The 24,726-nt window shown below is 38.3% G+C and overlaps 3 protein-coding genes across 3 annotated transcripts in view; 2 read left to right on the plus strand and 1 right to left on the minus strand.

Moving 5' to 3' along the window:
• The window catches only part of LOC145906819 (xylosyltransferase-like), an 11,412-nt gene extending 3,834 nt beyond the window's left edge, over nt 1-7,578 (plus strand). Inside the window, exons 10-15 of the mRNA XM_082994276.1 lie at nt 234-336; nt 594-732; nt 1,159-1,281; nt 3,290-3,523; nt 4,300-4,428; nt 5,128-7,578. Coding sequence (XP_082850402.1) covers nt 234-336; nt 594-732; nt 1,159-1,281; nt 3,290-3,523; nt 4,300-4,428; nt 5,128-5,931 — 1,532 coding nt within the window. The 3' untranslated portion in view covers nt 5,932-7,578. The remainder of the gene's footprint in view (nt 1-233; nt 337-593; nt 733-1,158; nt 1,282-3,289; nt 3,524-4,299; nt 4,429-5,127) is intronic.
• A 2,895-nt stretch (nt 7,579-10,473) lies between these two features.
• On the minus strand, nt 10,474-15,237 carry LOC145905947 (uncharacterized). Its single transcript, XM_082993280.1, has 12 exons — nt 15,045-15,237; nt 14,879-14,980; nt 14,620-14,724; nt 14,151-14,304; nt 13,765-13,899; nt 13,262-13,412; nt 12,801-12,947; nt 12,630-12,664; nt 12,230-12,262; nt 11,983-12,032; nt 11,816-11,907; nt 10,474-11,400 (listed from the first exon to the last, which is right to left on the minus strand). Exons 1-11 carry the CDS (start codon nt 15,099-15,101, stop codon nt 11,842-11,844), a joined length of 1,035 nt encoding a protein of 344 aa, XP_082849406.1. The 5' UTR covers nt 15,102-15,237; the 3' UTR covers nt 10,474-11,400; nt 11,816-11,841.
• A 3,703-nt stretch (nt 15,238-18,940) lies between these two features.
• LOC145905628 (tubulin alpha-1A chain-like) lies at nt 18,941-23,368 on the plus strand. The gene is made up of 7 exons (XM_082992875.1): nt 18,941-19,081; nt 20,390-20,612; nt 20,932-21,233; nt 21,429-21,660; nt 21,921-22,186; nt 22,662-22,855; nt 23,158-23,368. The coding sequence occupies exons 1-7, from the start codon at nt 19,079-19,081 to the stop codon at nt 23,291-23,293; spliced, it is 1,356 nt and encodes a 451-aa protein (XP_082849001.1). The 5' UTR covers nt 18,941-19,078; the 3' UTR covers nt 23,294-23,368.
• The last annotated feature ends 1,358 nt before the right edge of the window (nt 23,369-24,726 follow it).

Here is a 24,726-nt window from a genome sequence, read left to right on the forward strand (position 1 = left end):
GTAACATGTAGCTACCATGATCCTTTACAATTAAAAAAACACCTCATGGTAATTTTAGTACAAAAATATATCTAGGTTTTTGTTTTTAGTTAGTTGCCTACTAGTTTCTTTTTCTTTTTTTTAATTCTGTCAAGGATATTTTTTCTAAGCATGTATTGCAGGAAAATCTGTTGATTACGGAACTAATAAATTAGGATGGGTTTATTTGTACAACATCTTTTTATATTTTTTAGGTATAACAGTAAATGGGGGGAGCGATTGGGTCGCGTTGAACAGAGAACTTTGTGAATATGCAATACGTGGAAAGGATGATCTCCTAACTGATCTGAAACACTGGTATGTGCAGAGAGCATTTGTTAGGACTATTCTTTTCCAGTTTATGCAAATAAACTGTTTTTATGGTAGCAAGGTAAATGTTGACGTGAATGGGTCTGGGATTTATGGGTTATTGGATTTTAATAGAATTTACATTTTCAGAAAATCAAACTTTAGGAGTTTTGTTATCAAGACTTTGTTTGGAGTAGTATTTGTGTTAAGAATCGATTCCTAACACCTGATATGGATAATGTAATAAATGTTATTCTCTATCTAAGGTACAAATATACTCTACTACCTGCTGAGTCCTTCTTCCACACTCTGGTTCAGAATAGCGATAAATGTGAATCGTTCGTCGACAATAATTTAAGGGTGACAAATTGGAACAGAGCTCGTGGTTGCAAGTGTCAATACAAGGTTTGTTGGATAATGTTGGAACAATGACTTGAGTTTATCTAGTGTTGTGTTATCGTGAGTGCAAAAACATTTACCTTGGTGATATGTTTGATAATTGATTAACATATGAAACATTCTGTTGTTGAACTACTAATTTGAAGCGGTTGTTTGTAGTCCAGTAGTTCTGAACCTTTTTGCACTTATCAAACAGTAAAATTTCAAGTAACTTTTGCAGTATAATGATTTTGTTATGTCCAAACTACAAGGTGTAATGAATGTAAGAATGTTCCATTTAATGTGAAGAGAATACATATCACGGACTGGTAAAAATTTATATGGGCTGGCAGTTAAGAAGTACTGGCTGTCTCATTGCTTGATGTATTATCCAGGGTTTAATTTTCCACAAGATGGACAAATTTTATAATCGTATTTTTGTAAAATTTCCAGCACATTGTTGACTGGTGTGGATGTTCTCCAAATGATTTCTATCCTTCCGATCTTGGACGGCTCCAAACATCCAGACCAGTTTTCTTTGCGAGAAAATTTGAGGAGATCATTAACCAGGAAGTGGTGAGTGCAGTGGTTTATATCAGGTTAACTTTAAACACGTTTACTGGATGTTATTTGTCACTTCAGTCAGTACACCAGTAGTTAAATTGGCCAAATAACAGCCTGCAGTGTTAGAATTTTAACAAATAATTTATTCAATAGTTTATATTGCTGTGTAGTCTTAGATGATTTCTATGTGAATATCCTCCCATTACTTGCTTAATAATTTAAAATGTGGTGTTTGTCACTTGCAATTTGTCACTACAAGTCTGCGAAACTATCACACTTTTTAATCAGTGCCAAAGTACAGTCTAACCACGAATTATGTGCTATTCGAAACCACAGATTGGCTAACACAATAGTGATATAGCCTCCCTAATATGTGAAAAACCACACAGCATGTTAGAGATTTGATGTTTGAACTGGAATAACTCCACACCCATCCTGCAAATATGGTAATAGGGGAGTCGACTGAGTAAATGTCTACACGGTTTAGTTTATTAGAAGGAATGCTGGTGTTTACAAAAGGTGTCTGCCACTTTTCTCATGCTTGAAGGCTTGTTTAAAGTTTTGTGGTAAGAAGTTCTCCTTCATGGGGCGTTTACTTTCAATGAAACATTTTGTTAAAGACATTTCACCGGTTGCGCTAATAAAATTAAAAAACTAATTCTTAACCCACTTTCGGTAGTGTTATTTTTTTTTGTATAAAAAGGAGTAAATGAGCAAATCATGATGATTGGACTGCAACAGCGCACATGGTTTCGACCTTTTATTTTAGTTTGTTTCCTATTTACAGATTGTATTTGCCAAGAAAATGTATGAAAGGTCGCAATCAATGACTAACCTATTTTAAATTTTTGATTTTGAGGTAATATTCCCAAACGTTTCTTGTTTATTCCATAAAGACTTGTGTTATCTCAGCCGCTATGTTGATTCCTTGTTAAAAATGTAAAGTACTGATTGTAAACAGTTAAATGGCTTGTCACTGTTTTGTAAATGTTAAATGTGAGTCATGTCTAATGGGAGCAACCTAAAAAAATATCTAATTTTTTTGCCATATTCGGTGATACGTTTGTACGCACTCGCTGTTTACTGATATCTATTTAAAACGGTTCTGCATTTAGTCTGTTTGGTCTATGTGGGTAGAATGCTCTCAAAGATTAAATGTTAATTGGGCTACATAGAGATTCTAGCCCTAATGGAATTTTTTACCCATATGTAGCTTTGCAATTTCAATTAGAGGATTTGTTTAGGGCGTAACCGTCTATGTGTTTTGGGAGCCGACAAAAGCTTAGTCTGGTTGTGGTTAAAGTTTCATGCATAATTTATTTCCCTTTAAACCTCTTGGGTTTTGCACATGTGCCTTTTACTCTCAAAAATTAAGGTATTGTTCCCATCAACAGAGAAGGAACTAATCGCCTTTCGAAAATGTCTGTCAAGGTTGCATTTCGGTTAATCTCCACGTTGAAGAACAACTTTTTGCAGCTTTTTGGATAAAAACTATCAATCATTGTAGCTGTGTTCCTCTGTTATTTGGCTGTTTTTTGAACTTAAATTCATGCCCCAACAACGTTGAACACTGTAGTTGTGAAATTCGAAACTTCAAAAAAAACCTCCAACAAGCTTTAAATCTTACATTTGTGACAAGTTTAGTTGTGAAATCGCCATACCTTAATCTACGCATACCAGCCTTTGTTGTCCTCACAACCCTGCTAGGTTATTCAGGTTGGCAAGAAATTCCCAAAACATTAGAAACGTCAAGTAAACCTAAGCGTGTTTCAGCAAAATTGTCGCATTTTTTTGCTAAATGGATTTTTTCTCGTGCGTTTGTTGCCAAGCGGCTGAACAAACAAATTCACGAGATTTTGGTCCAAACTGAGATAATACCTCACGGAACCCTAAAAGGTTCGGCGGTTCCCACTTTGGCAATCGATGACGCAGACAAATGTATAAAATCGTTAACTTCACAAACATTTTTCAGAAGCACATTAGCTCCTGCTAACCCTTAACATTGTTCATACTCACCAAGGTCAACCATCTGGACTTCAAACTTTATGGAAAATACCCGCCTGGAACCCCAGCCCTGAGTTCTTACTGGGAGAACGTATTTCACCACATTGACGGACCGAGTTCGGCAGGGGATTCTCCCTACACGCACTACTCGTCCTTTACTCGACTCGGCATGAAAGAAATCAACTCGCATTTGACCAAAAATAACCCGAGGCCGGACGCTTGCGCACTCAACGCCGACCAGATACTCGAGGTAAGAATGTGGTTACAAAATTAATCATATAGGAGTTAAAGAGCCACGAAAATTACATGGCTTTTTTGTTTCTTCATAATTTGGGTGAAACCCGAGCCTATAGCATTTTTTTATGGCAAGCAGGCTATAGCGTGCTCCACGTGATTCGTCCTGTTGTTTGGTGTATAGTTGGATGCTGTCTGCATCTAAATGAAAATTTACTCTCTTTTCATAAAACTAAGCCCGTTTTTAACGCAGTTTTACAATAAACTTGTGTTTGTACTTAAAACAACATCAAAGTGCCCAGTAACACAAAATCTATGTATTTTCGTCACTGTGAAGTCGTAAGTAGCTCCGTATAAGTTTCTTAACGCCCTTGTTTATTTTTTATATTTTTATTGTCAAACTTACATAGTTGTAAAAATTCCCTCCTCCCAAAAAGAGCACAACTAAGACGCCACACGAAACCCAATTAACCTTCGGACAAATATATTTATTGTACAAAAATGGCTGAAGCACTAAAGGTATTGCGGTAGGAATGTCAAGTACCAACAAAAACACTTGATTGTAATTGACGCTTTGTTGTTCTACTACACGCGTGGCACCTTTTAAACCCAAGTCAAAACAACGTGTGTGTTTGTGACGCAACAGTGGGCATTTGTTTAAACGCCCTCATCCATGACATAGCTTTGAATAACATACACCTGTGATTGTAGTTGGCAGTAATGTGCCTAATCATTTTGCAAAAAACGAAACAGTGTTCACCTTTTCGTTGTTAAAAAATTACGATTTTTTAGGTTAAAATGCACAAAAAGCGGGAGCAGTTTGTCGGATATCTCGTCACGGTTGAGGGCACGTGGCGAAGTACATCAGATGCCGCAGAAAAGATTCCAGATGAAAACCCTGACGACCCGGTTCGCATGGAGGTGAGATGAAATAAATGTATCTTGCATGCCGAAGAATTGATGAGATATGGGTTTCTCCAAGTCCTAAAGTACCATAAAAACCTATTGTTGGTGTTTGTTGGTAGTGTACCTCTAAAAACTAGCACTGAGCTTGACTAATTTGTCTAGTTGACGTAATAGAATTTTCCACAACGCCCACACTGGATTTTTAGAGGCCTGCAATTTGTTAAACAGTCATAGTCTGTCCAAAACAGGGCACCTGTAATTACCACAGTTAATGCCTACAACGTCCACATATGGATTGTTAAGGCACCGATGATTCATATGTAGGCGAGATAGCTTTTTTACCGTCACAATAAACTAGCTGATATTAATCCAAAGCCCGTGGCTCCTGTATGAACAGTAGAATGTGCATATTTTTGGACGTTTTGGGGGGTGACATGTGAACATCATTATCCAGGCCACTTTTTATATGGTTTGGTACCACGTGGTGTGTACGAATGGTGTAATAATTACCTTTCGTGTTAAGTTACGCATATATCATGAAGCAACAAGGCTCAGATTGAAGTCAGCAGATTTATTTGTAAAAAAAATAAGTTACGTTTATATTAAATACCCTTTACATTTCAATAAAGCATTTTATACTGGGTTGCCAAAACACCTCCTTCAAGCTGTACATGTTGCGTCACAACTATTTAATCGAACTTGGAATTGCCACAGATTCTCGTAACCCCGAAACCAGCCCTCCGCATTCTCGACGCAAACTCAGAACTTGCCAAACGGCTGGAGGGTGCTTCCGTCGGGACGAATTGGGACGTGAAGGAGCTGACGTTGCGAGACTGGGGCGGCATCGTCGGCCCCAACAGCGACGTCCGCTTGGTGGCGCGTTGGAGGCGTGCAGAAGAGGATTTCGTTGTAACGGTGGTAGCCATCGATCCTCTGAACGTAGTAAACGACTATAATGACTTCAGGACACCTGCAAAGGCCGCCGGGGTGACAGAGACACCTCTCAGCTTGCGGAAGCCGTTGAGGCCTGGAAAATGGACGATACGATTTTACGTTCAGCGCCAGTTCAACAATATTTGCGCCGAGATTGATTTCCACGTGGTGCCGCTAGAGTTCGTAGACGGGGCGCCCGGCGATTCGTCTTTAGGAATCGACAATCTTGGTGTTCTCGACGACGCCAACCTTAACGCCGCATCGAGGAATCTGTACACGATACGGACGACTCTTAATTTAAAGCGAGACGAACGCGCCGCTGAGAAGCTCGCTTCCAAATCGCAACACACGTCGGGTCCCAAGCTTCAAAATTGGATCGATGACGTCATAAGCGGTGCTTGGTCTGCAACGGAGTATTGTCTGGTGTCGGATTCGGCATCCGAATGGACGGCAAAGCAGCCGAAAGCGTGCTACAGTCGCAGACAAGTAACACCTGTTGTATGTGCCGCCACCTCGTGGTCGTCGTACTCGGCCGATCCCAAGTCTGAATTGGGGCCTGTTAAAAGTAACGGGAGAATTCGGTAGTGCAATAACGCATTTAGCGCCGCTGTTTAGTTTATTGCAGCTAGCTCGCATTGGCTTGTACTACAGCATGCTAACCGAGGCATCCAACAGGGGCATTGTAGCCTTTTCGCGAAATACGTTCATCTTTTATTGTCGTGTATGACGCCCACCCCGAGTCGAAATCATGTAGTTCCTTTTGTCTGTAGCAAACTACCCTCTGCATGGAGGGATCTATAAATAGGGTTCATTGCCTTCCGATGACACTGTCTTGTAGGTGTTTGGTGCGAGCATATGAGTCACGTAGGTCAAATCCATTCAAATTTATATCAGGGAGAATTTTTGCCAACGTTTCCATTCCAAGCTTTGCGTCACAGAGGTAGAAAAACCGGTCATTCGTGAAAGTTGTTTTCTGTTTGCATTCAAATATCCACTGCTTTCACGTGACTCCATTGGAAAATCAAAATTGCCAATTTAATTTAACCAAGTTTTTGTCTAATTCGATTTTTTTTAAATGATTTTTGATACGTCGCCACTAATTATAACTTTCATATATAAAGACAACATCTTTCATCAATAATTTAATCCAATTCACTTGAATAAAACTTTAAAATTATCGTCGTTTCCTTTGTCGTTTCGTCTCTATATATTCTTCACATTCACTGTGTCTTAACTTATGTATGTTCGTGCTTTTCCCACTCCGCTACACAATCACCTTTGTATTAACGTAACAGATTTCGGCCTTCGATCGGAACCCAGTCAGGCCGAAATTAATTAAAACGCAAGGTCAAAGCAGCAGGCAACATTTCTGTAAAATTTTAAAAAAATGAAATTTCCTGCATTTCCATCTCCTAACAGCACATCAAACGCCCTTCTTTTGTTCGAATTATTTTCTTTTGTTTCAAACTCTTCTGTCCACTGCTCGTGGTTATACCTCTCACGTGCGACAGTGTTCTGTTATATGTTTCTTCATTTTAGCACGCTCGTCGACGCCGTAACGTGTGTATGGAAATCCACAACGCGCTGCAACTGCTCAACATAACTTTTTGCTACAATCGACGACTTCGCCCCACGGAAAATTGCATTTTCTCGTAGAAACGTCACTTTTACCCAGTTTCAGAGATTCGCGTTTGTATGGCAATTGAAGTTTTTTGTTTGAAGCCAAGTCGGCAGTACACTGCAGTAGAGAATAATACCTTGCCAACCAGCATGAAACCCACGTGCCAAGTTTTGCGTACCAGCACTTGATTCAGTGCAAGCGTTTTTTTCGTGTTGTTGCAACATCGGTTTTTCAATTCCGAATATCCGCATATATATAACGTTGCGCTTTTAATCACAACGACTCGTGTAGTTGGAACGCCAAACTACAAACCTATTTATAAACAAAACTTGTTTTATTTTTTTTTATTATCGTGAGTTGCTTTGTCCCGGGTTTTTCCGCGATAATTTACTTTGGACTTTGAACCGTATTCCCAGTGTCTATTCTATTATTATTATTATCATGTAACGGCGCTGTCTTGTTTATTTCACGTACTTCGTTCACAGTATCTGGTTGTCGATCTTCTTTCAAAAGTGGTCACATTTTTTAGCCCGGCCAGGCTTTCTGTTTTGCTCTTGTTTTCTATACGTGCGTCCCCCAGTATGAGGAGAAGCTATAATACATTACACACTAAATAACTCTACAGTGTAGTCCTGTATTGAAAAGTCAGTATCAGGGCTGAGTTGATTCATTTCTGCAATGGAAAGAATGGAACGTAAGTTCGACAACCACGTTTCTCAGGTGTTATTAATGCTGCAAAAACTCTGCAGCAGCACATTTAACTAGCAGTTAATAAACATTGCGGCTACTTCGGTGTTAGGTTGGGATATCTATAAAGTCTAATGTGGCTGTTTCCAAACACTTGTAAGTGCCATCCTGCGGCATACGGCGATTATCGGTGAGGAAATCACCTTTACACAGCGCTTGCCACGATGACCTTTGTCGTTCTGTTGTTGCCATGTTCATGTATGCGACATGTATTTTTGTGCAAAAATTAAATTGGTTTTAAATTGTCCCGCAACGCTACACTAGTTTAACAAATAGCCGTACTTGTTAAAATCGATTTTTAGCAGCTAAATTTGTGATTAGTTAAGAACTTCAAATAATAATTTGAACATTTTGACCATTGTAATGTTACAGGGGAAGTACCTAAGGAAAGAATTTCGCGGGCCATGATTTCCAGCCGTTGCATCACAAAAATTTGTTGACTCTGCAAACACTTTTTTTTATAACCAACAGTGTTGCAACACCAACCACTGGATGAACGCTGATTTTAACAAGGCAACATTATGTGGTCAGACGAAAAACTTTTTGTTTTAATCAGAAATAATCCTGGAAAATTGTTTTATTGGCACAATTGTCTGCAGCTCAGAGCTCAAAAATTCGTTTTTGTTATGATCATCATATATATGTATTTTTGTATGTACAGAGACTTAAGTACCAAATATAAAGTTGCACTTATTTCGCCTTCTTGGTTTTATACGTACTTTGTTAACTTGCACTTGAGCATGATTCGTTTGTTTGAAAGCAAAAGTCACACAGAAACATATGCAAAATGCCGTCCAACGCTAGCACCTGGGATGGTTGTAAAAATTCTGGACTTTTTCCACAAGCAATCCCCAATTCCAACTTCTGGCAAGCACCAACTTATGGTAGATGTTGGTTGTGGAAATGGTCAGTCTACTGGGGTCTTTTCACCATACTTTGATGAAGTAATCGGCACCGATATAAGCCCTAATCAAGTTGAGAATGCATCAAGACAGTTTCCAAATGTCAGTTACAAAGTTGGTAGTGGTGAATGCCTGCCAGTTAAAAATGAAAGCGTTGATTTAATTCTATCTTGCCAAGCAGTTCACTGGTTTGATTTGAAGAAGTTTTTGGGTGAATGTGCAAGAGCATTGAAGCCAAATGGCTGTCTTGCTTTGGTTGGCTATGTCTTTGACAGTGAAAAACCAATTAGCATAAAACAAGGTGACCATGATGTCATGAAAAATATATTTCGCGAGTTTGAAACCAATTGCAAAATGCATCCACGATGTAACCTTTTGGCCAACCACTACAAAGACTTGCTTGAGCAAATAGAGGCCAAGGACAAGTTGTATGATGAAGACCTCAAGGAATTTTTTAAATACACCTTGGAGGATCACAAATTAAGTATGTCCACTTGGTCCGGATATCAAATTGTGATGCAAGAAACAGTCAAATGCCTCCAAGAAAAACATGGGCCAGAAAATGTGACCGAAGAAATGATTGTCGATCATGACATACTAGAAAACTATTTGAAACAAATAAAAAAAGCAGCTGGCCTTGGTAAAATGAGAAATGAAGATATTGTTGTTAATTCATGTAGAAATTGGTTCATGATTGTTTGCAGTCGGCCTGTTGTGCCATTGGGAGTACAATCCAGTTAAGTGTTTCGGTTGATAATTTTTTTCCAAAAAATATAAGTTGTTGTGATTTAAAAAAAAACTCATGTCATGCATTTGTTAAAACTTTGGTCTTGTAATTGCACTGCCCGATTATATCTTTTTATTTGTTAAAAAATAATGTGATAAATTTGTTTCTCTTCTTATTGACATATTTATTTTGTATGTGCAGAGACTTTTATTGAATTTAAAGTTGCACTTATTTTGCCTTAGTTGATCTTACAGCTTATATTTTGTTGTCTTGTACTTAAACATGATTTGGTTGTATGAAAGCAAAAGTCACACAGATACATATGCGCAATGCCGTATGAAACCACCATATTTTGACAAGGTAATCGGCATCAATGTCTGCCCAAATCAAGTCACGAATGCAATTGTTTGCAGTTGGCCCATTGTGTCATCAGAAGGTCAATTAACTTGAAAGATTTTTTTATTTGTTTTTTTTTGTTTTATAACACTTCATAATTGTTGTCAATACATTGTGATTTGCAATTACCTCATTGTGACTTCATGCTTATAATTGTATTGCCTGGTTTTGTGTGTATCTAACTTTTATAACAGCATTTCAGAGAACAGAAACTGTTTGGTGGACATGTTGCTATTGTCAAGTGAGCATGATACCTCATTAATACATTCAAAAATTTTATTACTGAAAGGAGTGAATTTTATTAGCAGAAGGTTTACTTTGAATTTTTGTGTGTAAATCACCCCATTTCCAAACATATGCTTCTGTACAATCTTGTTCACACCACAAATACTTACATTGAGTAGCCAAGTTATGACATTTCCACAAGAGAGACAGCAAGAATTTGTAGCTCATCCTTAAAACCTGATGATCCCTGGGGAGGGGGCTTCTAAAACAACCATACAACAACTTCTCAAAACATACAACCTCTCTGAAACATAAACTCCCAAAAGCCTTTTTTGCAAATCCTTGTTTTGCTCAAACTACACTTTTTGTTGCGAAAATAATGACCTATCAATTGGATGTACCCTTGAATACTGCTACATGGGACAGTACAATTTCAATTGCAACACAAATATGCAGGCAATGTTGATTTGTAAAACCTTGCAATAACAAAAACCAACAATTTACAAAAGTCACACTTATATTAGAGCAAAAACATTACAGTGTCATGTCACAAAAATTGTTCGCTACTGAACATCAAGAAAACCCACAAGCTGATCATTTGGCACAAAACTTTTTTGGTCCGCTTAGAAATAGGTGGTCATGACATAAGCAATTTGATATATATATACTTGAAATAAATGGCTTTGGTGTAACTGTTATGTTGAAAAAAAAAGACAAGATTAACATAAGACAATTGTTTAAATACCAGTGGTTTACAAATGCACAATGCAACAATTTGTTTTGTAGCTTTTTAATGTATAAAAAAATTGAAAAAACTAATGACTACAAGCAAATATTTGAAATCCACATTGCAATTATATCGGTAAAATTTTAAACCGAAAAAGTTTTGGAAAAATCCACATAGAATCTCTGTCAAGTCCTAATCATGTATGGACAAAAAAATTTGTAAAACTCACTGCTAAACAACACGTATCTAGAAATTGGATGGCAAACAATTACCACACAGAGTATTCACCAAATTTCAAAGGTATCACATAGTTACAAAATTTGTTAGTCAATGTAAATTTGGCAGTTACCAGTTCTCACCAACAGACAGTGTATCAAGAAGCTACATTGTTAATGCACAATTTACACAATATTGTGAAATATTTACAAATACAAAACATTAGGTGAACACCTGGGTTTTTTTTCACTAAAAAAATTCTGTCAAATGACCGAAATCCCAGCAAAATTTAGGACATTTTCAATTTATTTTGGTCATTTACGATATAATGTTTGTTCACTGAACACAACAAATTTATAGCAGAACTGTCTTTCACATGTTTATATAAAACTTGTGTCATCATCAAAATATTTCAACAGACGTCAGTGCAATATTCAAATTCTCTCTTGATAGGGGTGCTCAAAGAAATAGTGGTCCAATAATCTCAATCAATCTGTAAGTTTTTGTAAAAGTTCAGTGTGTTGTGTTGGTAACATTACATAAAAACTGACTGGCCGAGCAGGATAACCTAGCAAAACCACCGTGTGTTAATTGTGTCAATGGAAGGGGGACCACAGATTTATCACACTTGTACAAATTTGATACAGACACTATGAAGCATAGTCTATTTCCAGACATGGTATATACTAACAAAGATTGGAAACGTATATGAAGCCAGAATTTATTGTGTAATTTTTAATTACACAATAACAGCATACATGCTTTGCATCTCCAAAGAGCTAAACAGAGTCCTGTTATGTCAGCACAATATTTAATTTTTTAAAATATTAAAGTTTTGTGCCTGTTGAACATTTTTTGGTAAAAACAATGTAAGAAACAACCAACTTTCATGGCAGGTGATATTTTACCTCAAAAATCCAAACATCAAGTGACCTCATCGGACACACTCCACCTCAACTGTTACATTCTGCTCCCTAGGGTTTTGGTTTAATCCATATTCCTGTAATACACAGTTTCATGACATAAACAAGAATGTCACCAAAAATAAAATTATCCTGACGTGCAATTAACTTACATTGAAATCTCCAGTTTTGACTGAAAGATCGAAAGATTCGACTCTGATATCTGGAAAAAAAACATGGATATAATTAGGTATATACATTTACAATTTATCAGCTTTGTTGATACTTTTTGTGAAAAGAGAAATGCATTTAAGAGCAACAATGTTTTCTCTACAAACTTCAAACACAATATATATATATATATGTGCAAAGAAGCCATAATATTGGCGAGCTGTCTGACAATATATATACATATATTACCTGTTCTACTGGAACGTGCAGTATCCGGAAAGACTGCAATGAAAAAAGAAACAAATATTACAGTTGCAGTTAAAAAAACTAACTATCAATAAACCATTTAACAAAAATATGAATTATTACAATTACACCATTGTCACTAAGCAGTAATTTAACATTCAAAATGACCTTTAGTTCATTGAATTAACGAAAGAGATTACAAAGCTAAACATTAACTAACGACACTTTACTATCACAGAAAGTAATTTTTGAAATGGAAAAATGTGTACATTGGAGCCGGGTCTGTGCACAACACACAAAATAAAAGCACTTATAAGACATCACTGATAAACCTTGTGTCAGTCAAGTTACCAGTATGTTGCTTGGCTAATGTTTTACTTCCAACAAACAACAGATAACTTACTTGGAGTTTGTAAAGGCCCTCTTGCAACAGGATCTCTGCAACATAAATTAATGCCATGATAAAAATTTGACCAAAAAAGGAATTATTTTGTTTTTCTTGAAATTCTTTTTAAGTAAAGAATTATTTTTTTAAAACTGAAACACAGGTCAAAGGCTATATTTTAACGCTTACTGTCTGTGTGTATCATCAAAAGCAGCAGTTGGCTGCTGGCTGTAGTTGCTTGGAAGTTGGGGGTCTGGAGGAAAGGTAGCTGTAATTCGGTCGGCATACGATGACATTTCCTCATTTAAAATGGCGACATTCGGGGGCTGGTAAAAACTGAAAAATAATGATTTCATTGCAGCATATTTTCCAACGCAATTAGTCAAATAGAAACAACAAAATAAACATCCACATTAACCAAATACGAAAAGTACATAAAGTGAAATGACGAAAATTGAAACAATGACATAACAATTTCATATTGTTTTACGTAGAAATTACAGCAAATTTACACAATCAGTAAAATATCCTGACATTTAAACCATAGGAAATAGCAGAAATAGTAAATGCCCTGAAGAGTCCTCACACTATTCCAAGTGCTTTTCTTACTTAAAGAGGTGTAACGGCTCAACATCTACAAAGACACTTACATTCCCTGAAGAATTCGTGGCTCTTGGAGGTCTCTAGAGCCATTGTCTTCCTGCTCAACACGGTCTTCAGCTGTGAGAGGTTGAAGTGATGTGCTGTTAACCGTGTCGTCGTTGTTAGGGCAGTTAAGAATATAAGCCAACTTACTTCGATCTGAAACAAATGGAACTTTATTGAAATTTAGTTCACAATGCACAATTTGCCTTTCAAGACACCAATTTATCAAGGTTTTTTTTTCAATGTAATACTTTAAACATGAATTTGTATACACAATTTTTTGTTTAAAATTTTTTTTTTTTTTTTTTTTTCTTTTTGTAAATCAAAAGCTCAGGCAACAATCACAGATTTAAACAAAATCATCAAAAAATACTTTGACTACTATTTCACAAGAACAATAATTCAAACATTAACCTTTTGATTTTATTCATAAGGAACCATGAAGTATTTGGTATTTTTTAAAAAAAACTTTTTTTGCATGCATTTTGTTTGTCTATTGTAGCCATACCAGTTTGTTTTTTGGAGGATCCAGTCTTCATCCTTCGCAAGCAGCAGTAACAGGATACGAGAGATGATACCAACACAACCAGCACTCCACAAACCACAGCAACAATATAAATCCATATTTCAGGCTCTATTTTACCTGTGGAATATAAAACAAATACAAATTACCAAAACAACAAGACGAGGTTTTATGTGCACAATACAGGTTTCAAAATATGTTAGTCATAACATCAATATTGCAGATTCATGCAGTGATATTTAAAAACATTTACAATCAATTTAATTTTTTTTATTTCAACGCACAACAATTTTAATCGACAGATATAAATAATGAAGACTTTTCAACAACTATGGGTAAAAAATATATCAACTTGAAACACTGCAAATTACATTGAGGGTCTTTCGTATTTTCCAGGCACTTGTGGCACTCTTCGTCTTGCTTTCCGTTCGACAAGATTGGTCTGAAATAGCCAACGTTGCAATCTCCGCACTGTGCATTGCTGGTGGCAGTACATTGAACAGTTACTGCAGAATTCCAACAAGGCTGAAAATAAGCACTAATTAGAAAACTAGACTTTATAAAGAATTTTTATTATAAAGACACCAAGATTTTAAATAAATTATGACTGTATATACTTGGTCGAAAGAATGATATGTCATTTTTTGCAACGTTATCAGGAATGCCAAAATAACTGGCTAATAATGCAATACCACATGAAAAACATCAGTTTGTCAGCGCAAAATCAGCACAATCAACACTCGCCAAAAAAAAAATCTTCACACAATTACAAACTTAATTTAGACTGTATAGTGCGAATAATTTAGCCAAATAACCAACAAATGCTTCATAGAAACTTACAGCACATGACTTGCAGTACTGGTAGTCATATCCAGTGGAATAGGTGCCTTCCTCACAGGGAACACAGCGGTATGATGGCTCCTTGCTGCCCCATCCACAATGATGCTGCAGGTAATATATGACAGTTAACATCGTAACTTAAACGTAAAACTTTATTTGTTTACTACAAATTTAATCGAAGGATATTTTTGTTGACCAAATAACAAATACTAAATTTTACAACATTGCTGAATGAACTTTCGGCAAAATGCATTTTTACCGAGCTGGGCTGTGAACCAGGTCCACATTGCATACAAAGCTGACAATTCCCTTCAATATCGACATATTGATGCTCACCATCGCAAGAAGCAGAAATGATCGCCTACAAAATAAGATATGGAGTGATGGAGAATGCTTTGTAAGATTTTAAAACAAAATGCACTTACCACACACATATTGCACAGCAACAATATCACAAATTGCATCTTTAATGAGGCCTCCATGGTAATTGTGCTAGAGATACTAAAAAGCTATGCAAAAATAGTGCAAAATCTAAAAAAAAATCATCGTAACAAAAATGCAAGAAGATGGAATATTTCTTGCTTAACCTTCATCTTACAAAACAACCAACTTTAGCACATACGCCATACCCTGTTGCTTTTATTAAATAAATTTTCCAGTAAACAGCAGCACCAAGACCTACCCCCCACTCAAGTGTGATTAAGACAAGACAGGTCCCAACAAGTCTTAATAATTGCACATATAGCAGACGCCTAAGCCACAAACTACGACGAAAAAAGCGACCAGCGATTATCTGTAATGATCTTTCATTTCTAAACCAACAGCGGGACATGTCTTCGCAAGTAGATTTATATGCACCCTTTCCGCAAGGTACATAATCCCTAATCTTCCCACACGGCGGCACATTGTCGCACTGGCGTTTGTTAAAGACAAACCTGCACCGGGCGAAGGCTCAATAAATTTGTACTTATCACTTTCCCTTTCACACTTGGCACTCATACCGCTCAACTGACAACACCCCATAGGGAAAAGCATCTTGTAAAGTGAAAAACACGTGCGCCCACAACGATGGGCTTTGTAAACACGATGGAGATCCGTTCCCTGCGCTACGTTCAGACACGTCTGGGCAAGTCCAGACCTGCCCGCATCGCAATAGGAGCTCCATTTTCTGATTTACGACTTCTTCAAGTCACTCGTAGTGAGTATCGTAGCCCTTATGTCCCACACGAACGTGTTTAATCAGGGTGACTCAAGACGCCGGCGTCTCGGCCCCAAGAGCTTCAACGTATTTTGAACGACGCGCACATTCGTAACCGACGTCCCGGTTTTAAAGGGCCTTTTATGATATCTGCAAACACTGGGAAAGCCAACAAAAGAGCGCCTTACTATCATAGGTCAAATGTGTTTACAGCCAACTGCGGAGTTTACACCCACAACGTGCTACGTCATAAATCACAACCCAAACTCTGCAACACAAAAAACAGCATTTGCAGTAAAAAAATAACATGAATGTCACAAAAAAACAAAAAACAAACAAACTTTGTTTCAAATATACAGACCGCCCAAAAACAATCACAAAGCATAACTAGCAAAATTACACTGTTGCTTTAACTTTGCTGACGGTGCGTTTGAACTAAGCGACCGCGTGGCCTGGAGGGCGTAACCGAGATTGCACAAGTGTGGTGCAATCTCTCTATCGTTTTTCTTACGTTTCTTTTTTCCTAATAAACGATACAGATTCTGGCTTCTCTTTGGGTCCACGTGCGCTAACCTCGTGGGAACAATTAACCCGAGGGGCGTGCTGTTGCATGTTCAGTAATTTGCTGACGTTCATAGCCTTGGATGTAATTGGGATTTAAAACGCGTTACGACAATTGCACATATTGACTTTGCCAACGTGATACCAACGTGTTTCCGGCATTGTAAACTTTATTTCAAAGAATGAACTGGTAATATATGGCGGCGTAGGCGAACTAAGCAAATAAATCATGAGTCTTGGCATGCTTGGTTAAGGGGCCATACAACATACCGTTCGTATTTTAGATATTTTGTAGGCCTATAGCATATTGTGTAAGAACGTCTTTTCAGCAATTTAGTTGCGACCAAACTTGGTTAATTTCTTTGCACTCTTTGGTATTTAAAACATTAATTGCTGTAATGTAAAAACCAAATTCATTCTTTTAAAGACAAATTGAATGCATTTTCTTACGGGCAGAAACAATACCACTTAGAACTAATAGCATGATATGCCGACAGTTTTAAAAGCTACTTCTTTTGCAGCATAGAAGCCATTATATCAACTGATGAACATATGTATCCATGAAATATGCTTAATGTATTTATTGGCCTGTAAGTATGTGAGTTTTATTTTCGGGAAGGCAATTATCTGTCAAAGCAATTAGGACTAATGTGCTACAGGCATTCCGGAAAACAGAATACTAAACTTTCAGAAACTCTAGTCATCCCCGGCCACGTGGAGCGCCATATTGGCTTTGTTAAAAGCTAGAAGCAGCAGAGCATAAAATTACATGTTTTTCAATGACGTCATAGTTCCCTAAAGGCACCCAGCACTCTTACCTTGTGGATGAAAACTTGTTGTTATAAAATGAATGTATAGTTCCATATAATAAAGTTAGACAGTTTGCACCATTTGCAGAATGCCTGATTCTTGTTAGCTTTTTCCTTTATCTGTTGATTGTTTTTCGCAGAAATGCCCACGTAAATAATTGCAACAGTTAAAAACAATCAAAAAGTTGTTTATGTAGTTTGCTCTATTTATGAATATGGCATTTTACATATACATTGGGCTCGCCAGAGGCAAATTAACGTAACATGCCGTAGTTGCGACGCCCTATAAAAAAGGTCATCAGGAAAACACGACAAAAAATTGGGATTCAATTTTAGTGTTAAGGCAACTGAAATAACACTGTCTAGGTATGGTGCCGCACACATATATGCTAACCGTGTTATACATGAAGTCGCTTTTGAGTTTTTGCTGACCAATGGTATGGCTCTACCGTAAATTGCCAAATTAAAAGCCTCATCTTTTTTTGCCTTTTGACAAAGGTATTTTGTGCAGCCTTTCGGCCTGTTTACCTCAACTGACGCCAAGTCTTACGCGTCGACGATAATTAAGCGTTCTGACAAATTAAAACTAGCGAAGGGTTTGTTTTAAATGCGCTATAAAGCTTGTTTGCGACCTCTCGCGGTCATAAAATGTAGTGCAGTTTTTCAGCTAGGGTGCGCTACTGCGCGTGGAATCATGTTCGTGGAATAGTTTACATTGATCAAGATGGCGCGTGATTGACAGCATCGGTCAAGCGCACGACCCGTATACCAAGAAAAAAAATTGATCGGGATTCGTGCCCAGGATATCTTGGGTTCAAACCCCGGTGTGGTAAAAAAACACATTTATTAAGATGTTTTTTTTTCAAAAAGATCGGACGCCTATATGTTAAACGAACATAAAGAGGAGCACAACAATGGACCCATACAACTAGCAAAATTACACTGTTGCTTTAACTTTGCTGACGGTGCGTTTGAACTAAGCGACCGCGTGGCCTGGAGGGCGTAACCGAGATTGCACAAGTGTGGTGCAATATCTCTATCGTTTTTCTTACGTTTCTTTTTTCCTAATAAACGATACAGATTCTGGCTTCTCTTTGGGTCCATTTGCACCATTTGCAGGATGCCTGATTCCTGTTAGCTTTTTCCTTTGTCTGTTGCTTGTTTTTCGCAGAAATGCCCACGTCAATAATTGTAACAGTTAAAAACAATCAAAACCACAAAGTATTGTACGTTGGAATAAGCGATAGAGGTCCAGTTTCAATGCCTCTAAGACCGGTATGGGTCTTCTTTAGATATTTCCATATGCTTAACCTTGACAGGTCGTACTTGCTGCACCCCTCCCATGTGGGCTCTGGAGGCCTGTACTTACCACTTTCCATCTTATATGTTAGGTTTAAATTTGCAGTAGAATGTGTAAAGCGAATTAACAGCGCAAACCACCTGCCGTTTGCACGACATGGGGGTGTTTTTTGGCATGCGAGAACCCCCATCCATCCCACATGCACAAGCAAGCCGATTAAAAACAATTTCAACAAAACATCACTGCCGCAAGCATCTGGGGCAGAATAATCGACACAACGAGAAACCAGAAGACAACAGCAGTCACAGCGTCAAAATTCCAGCACAAAGTCGGTTTAAAATATGGACGGCAAAGTCTTTTGTTTGCCTGGCACGTTCGCCCTCAGCAAGCGGTCGTTGCTTTGGCGATGGTTCCGCTTGGAATGCACTGACCAATCAGAGGCGAGGAGGCCGATAGTATAAAGTTGTGTTCTCGTGAACACGTTTTGTCAATCTACGTTGAACTAGCAGAGACGCGTAACTGTCGAAACGCTTGTTCTTATTGAAAAACTGCCATTTTTCGGTTGAATTCGCAGCAACTTTACACTACAAAATGGTAAGTGTGTTGTATATTGTGTGTTACATACGTTCTTATGCAGCGACTGTTTATAGCTCCTGAACGAAATAATCGTTACGTCATAAGTAAACTTAAGTTATGATACGAAAGGTTAAATTTTATAAACCGGTAGAACTGTTTCTACAAGCGTTTCAGGCAAAACTATGGGTAACACTAATTTACGGAATAAGGAATCTAAGGAAACTCACACTAATTTACGAAGCTAAGGAACCTAAGGAAAATCACAGACACTAAATTACGGAGCTAAGGAACGGAAATAGACGACCTTGTCCAGTTCCGTGAGCCCTATCTGCATTCCTTAGACGCCATTGGCCAGTTCCGTAAGCTCTATATATTTTCCTTAGACTATTTCCGTTCCTTAGCTCCGTAAATTAGTGTATGTGATTTTCCTTAGGTTCCTTAGCTCCTTAAATTAATGTGAGTTTCCTTAGATTCCTTAGGTTCCTTCAAAACTATTTCTAATACACCGCGACGCTGTTGCTGGAATGTAAACCAAGTTAAACATTAAACAGATTGGCATGTTTAGTAGCGGTGCCACCAATCAAACACGATGCCACCAATTGCAAGGAAATTGTTGCGTTAGTCATTCTAAATACACCAGAAATATCGTTATTTGCACATATGGAAATTGGTCAATTTCTTTTGCTTTAAACACGCAAAGATGAGCATATCTGTGACTGTGTACTTTATCGTTGTATCCGTAAGCGCACTCGAACAAGGCTTTAAACTCAACCCTCTCCTACCCCAGCAGTTCGTCGAAAGCTTCTGAATTCCACTCAAGCATTGACAGTTTGTCAATTGCTGAGAGAGCCTAGGTCTTTGCGATACTGTGGTATTTTACTGTCGAGTAACGTGATAGTTTTGAACGATTTTTTAACATCACTTCTGGGGTTTTAATTAGTTTACTTAATGGGGTCGGTAGCTTTGTCCTGTCCACACGGAGGCAAGACATGACCTGTTTTGCAGAATCGAATGCTTTCTTCTCGTAACTCGAAACTATACAGAAACCAGTTCCTTTCTACGTCTCGATTAAATGCTGCAAACCTGCCATTAAAGTCTTAAGTAAAAAATGACACACTTTCTTTCAATAATGATTTGAAGTGTTAGTATTTCACGTCGAATTTTTGTAACTCGGTCAGAAGTATGAAAGAGCCCGAAAATTGCCCTAAATCCTACTATCGGTTGCAGTATTCCCCCCAAAAATACAAAAATCCGTATAAAAACAATATACGACACCCGAAATTAGACTGCTTTTATACAATAAAATTTGTATTGTTTATTTGACAGCGTGAATGTATCTCAATCCACGTCGGCCAAGCCGGTGTCCAAATGGGCAACGCTTGCTGGGAGCTATTCTGTCTTGAGCACGGAATCCAGCCCGATGGCCAAATGCCCAGCGATAAAACCATTGGAGGAGGCGATGACTCCTTTAACACCTTCTTCAGCGAGACAGGAGCTGGAAAACACGTGCCACGTGCCGTATTCGTTGACCTCGAGCCTACTGTCGTGGGTACGAACAATCCTGCATTTTAATAGAGACATATTTTTGTTGTCGTACGCTTATATCTTATTTCGCCTTTTTGGGAAATCTTATTTTCCCATAATGGCGTCAAAAGCAAAGGGTGGAAATCGTTGCAACTATGGGTCGGGAATGGAGAGTAATTCCCGGAATCGGTTATCGGGAATTTTGCCTTTTTGGTTGCACAAATATTTTTATCCCAAAAATAATATATCGCCCTTAAATCTCTGAATTAAAATTGTTCCTTAACAAGAGCTTTATTTTTTTTGAATTGCCCGCATATAACACACAACAATCATTGCATCTACAGATGAAGTTCGCACTGGTACATACCGCCAGCTCTTCCACCCCGAACAGCTGATCACTGGAAAGGAAGACGCAGCGAACAACTACGCCCGCGGCCACTACACCGTCGGTAAAGAGATTATTGATCTCGTCCTCGACAGAATCCGCAAGCTCGCTGACCAGTGTACCGGTCTCCAAGGATTCCTCATCTTCCACTCCTTCGGAGGAGGAACCGGATCCGGATTCACTTCCCTTCTCATGGAGAGACTCTCCGTCGACTACGGCAAGAAATCGAAGCTTGAGTTCGCCATCTACCCAGCCCCGCAGGTGTGTACGTTATAAGAGTTACCAAAAATGCGAAACATGCCACAGCATAAACGAATGGATGGAAAAATTGTCAACCTATTTTAAGATTTACAGCTGCAAGTAACTTTTTGAGACACTATGCTTTATCATAAAGACCAGTTTCATAAAAATTACTGACTATATGAACTTGTATAAACATTTACATCTTCATCACAGATTTCCACTGCAGTGGTCGAGCCATACAACTCAATTCTGACGACCCACACCACCTTGGAGCACTCCGACTGTGCTTTCATGGTCGACAACGAGGCCATCTACGACATCTGCCGCAGAAACCTCGACATCGAACGACCAACCTACACCAACTTGAACCGATTGCTCGCACAAATCGTTTCATCCATCACAGCTTCGTTGCGATTTGATGGCGCGCTCAACGTCGATCTTACCGGTATGTTCAGCCAAAATACACCGAACTCGGGGCAGTGTGTATGGTACATGTCATTTTAACCAAAGAAAAGTCTATATGCCTGGCCGTTTGTTGTCTACAAAAGTCACATTATGTTGAAATGGTCGGGACATAATAGATCGAAACAGTGGTCATATGTCTGCAGCTCACAGAATTCATATTATTGGCTCCATACTGCCAAAATAAAAGAATCTTAGTTAAAATAGTTCTTTTTCAAAAAACTTTTCAACCACTTTTTCCAGAGTTCCAAACCAACTTGGTGCCATATCCACGTATCCACTTCCCATTGGCCACCTACGCCCCCGTCATCTCAGCGGAGAAAGCTTACCACGAGCAGCTTTCCGTTGCCGAGATCACAAACGCTTGCTTCGAGCCAGCCAACCAGATGGTAAAATGCGATCCACGTCACGGCAAATACATGGCATGCTGCATGTTGTACCGCGGTGACGTCGTTCCCAAGGACGTAAACGCAGCCATTGCCACTATCAAGACAAAGCGGACCATCCAGGTAAAAATTCTCTTGTTGTAAAAAGATAAAGTTGAAGCAGGAGATTCAGAAGTAAGAACGACACTTCCTACTTCTGTATCTGTTCTGTTTCTTGACTATTTTCCTGTTTGAGCAAAATGATAAACCTGAAGAAGTAAATTAATAGGCTGTAATTCGTGTGATGGTTTGTTCACATATAAGGTTAAACTACATTTCCGTTGTTAAACTTGTATTGGACAAAGCCGGGCATGTGTTTAAACCCGTTTCTCATTTACTGTATACAAAAGCGCTCATCAAAGTTTTCATTGACAAATCTGGTTGACACACTTTCGGCGCATCTTTCGTGAAATATGGGTCAGTCAAACGGATAGAGGGCACTCAACGGCAAATAAAGCCCATTCTTTTTCAAATGCACAATAGATCAATGCATTTGCTCTCATCTCATTACTATTTAGTTTATAATAGCGCATAAAATCAATACGATTTATCTCTTCAGTTTGTGGATTGGTGTCCAACTGGCTTCAAAGTTGGAATCAACTACCAACCTCCAACTGTTGTCCCCGGCGGAGATTTGGCCAAAATGCAGCGCGCTGTTTGCATGTTGAGCAACACAACCGCCATCGCAGAGGCGTGGGCGCGTTTGGATCACAAGTTCGACTTGATGTATGCCAAGCGTGCATTCGTCCACTGGTGAGTCAACTTTTATTTTGTGGATTTTAATAGCTAGATATGCTTATATGTGTTAGGCCTTTGAGACTGTGAAATGTATCATTGGTTTACGACTTTAAAACACAATAATTAGGCCTAAAAATATAGTTATAGATAAAAATATGGAGTTATACGTGCCATTTAACCTCCGCCACATTTAAAGAAATGCCATCAAGATTACAACAAACTAAAAATTTTAAGTATACGCTCTAATGTAAATTATAAAAAAAAAAATATTACATACATAAATAAAATAAAAATAAAACAACACATGTGAATTGAAGGTACGTCGGAGAGGGAATGGAAGAGGGAGAATTCTCCGAAGCTCGTGAGGATCTTGCCGCTCTCGAGAAGGATTACGAAGAAGTCGGTGTTGACTCCGTTGAGGGCGAAGGAGAAGAGGAGGGAGAAGAATATTAGGAGCTCTGATCTCAGTTGATCCATTGGCCGGTTTTCCCGCTTGTGATTTCTATGTGAATACACCGAGCATTTAAATGTGTTTGTTGTTAATTGACTCCGCTGTCACATCTATCAGAAAAGCGTTAAGACGGAATATTAAACACCAGGGGGCGCTAAAGATGAAAGTCCGCAAAGGAAAACATGGGTTTCAATCTCGCTGTTTGGTAAAAAAAAAAAAAAAAATCGCGTCCAAGACGCCTTCCGCAAGCCTACACCCTAATACCAAGTACAAAACCTGATTGTATCTTGGGTCCAAGATGACATGGCTTCGAATCCTGGTTTGGTAAAAAATACTTGCGTTCGACATCTGTCCACCGAAAAATAACGGAATACCATATGTAATAAAACATCGTGCGGAAAGAATCAAAACATGGATTAAAAAGCTGCGTAACAGCGTTCCAACATTCCTGGTCATTTCCACAACAATTACAGTTTGTGTATAGACCGCATATCAGTAATTATATTAAAATTGTTTTGCCCGCGGGGAATGCCCGTCTTGTACTCCCTAACCCTTTTCTACGCAATTGCAAAAAAAATTGTCACAGGATAGTTGCTTTGGTTGCCCCCTGGGACTGTTTTTGCTATCCTGTAGGACAAAAGATCCTCCTGGAGGCTCCTCAGATCCTTGCTGTGTTTTGGCGGATACAGCTGCAATCAATTTTTTTTCTCTATAAATAGTACCAGTAGATCTTCATGGGTCACTGACCACAGGAATTGTTGTTGGCAAAAAACCAAATCACTCAGTATGGGTATTAATGGTGATAGCCTTCAAAACTAGATTTTTGGGATTTAATACTGATATGCGGCCTTAAGGAAAATTAGCCATTTTGTAAACTGCGGAATGTGTGTCAAATTTAGGCTTAAATTTGTAAGTTTATGTATTTCGAGGAACATGGAAAGGTTTTCAAGCATCTCCAGTCACTTATTGCCACCTAGTGACAAAAAAACATTTTTCTAATGCTTTATGTGCATGAATATGTGTGGCCAGTTTTCACAGGCATTTAAATGGCCCGAAAAATTGATTTAAGAGCATGAATTCTCTGCATGAACAGTCCACAACACATTTTGGGTTGATTTTACCACAGAGCTTTGATGATTTTTCTTCATTTGTAATGGCATTGTTACATTAGCTGTCTTTTTCCCAATATCAATTTGGCTTAACAATAACGCTTGCAATTGCTCAAATCAAATGTTACTACACTTTACGTTGTCATAATTAATTAACAAAATTACTTATTTAACTCTGAGCTATATTTATTACCCCAGAGAGAAGTGGTCCATCACCATATGAATGGTGCTTCATACGAACAGATTCACTGCTCACGCCATTGAAACCGAAGCAATTTTCAACATATTCTGGGTATGTGCTACTATTTTACCAATAAAGTAGCTCC

The sequence above is a fragment of the Ascidia mentula genome, chromosome 6, assembly GCF_947561715.1.
Source record: "Ascidia mentula chromosome 6, kaAscMent1.1, whole genome shotgun sequence".
Taxonomy (NCBI): domain Eukaryota; kingdom Metazoa; phylum Chordata; class Ascidiacea; order Phlebobranchia; family Ascidiidae; genus Ascidia; species Ascidia mentula.

What these genes read in the sequence shown, in the direction of transcription:
- LOC145905947 (XM_082993280.1), bottom strand. Translation starts at nt 15,101, where the DNA reads ATGGAGGCCTCATTAAAGATGCAATTTGTGATATTGTTGCTGTGCAAT. An exon ending in TGCTGTGCAATATGTGTGTG is followed by an intron (nt 14,981 to 15,044) that starts GTAAGTGCATTT and finishes CTTATTTTGTAG; the next exon opens with GCGATCATTTCTGCTTCTTG. An exon ending in AGTACTGCAAGTCATGTGCT is followed by an intron (nt 14,305 to 14,619) that starts GTAAGTTTCTAT and finishes GCTTATTTTCAG; the next exon opens with CCTTGTTGGAATTCTGCAGT.
- LOC145905628 (XM_082992875.1), top strand. An exon ending in AGACAAAGCGGACCATCCAG is followed by an intron (nt 22,187 to 22,661) that starts GTAAAAATTCTC and finishes TTATCTCTTCAG; the next exon opens with TTTGTGGATTGGTGTCCAAC. An exon ending in AAGCGTGCATTCGTCCACTG is followed by an intron (nt 22,856 to 23,157) that starts GTGAGTCAACTT and finishes TGTGAATTGAAG; the next exon opens with GTACGTCGGAGAGGGAATGG.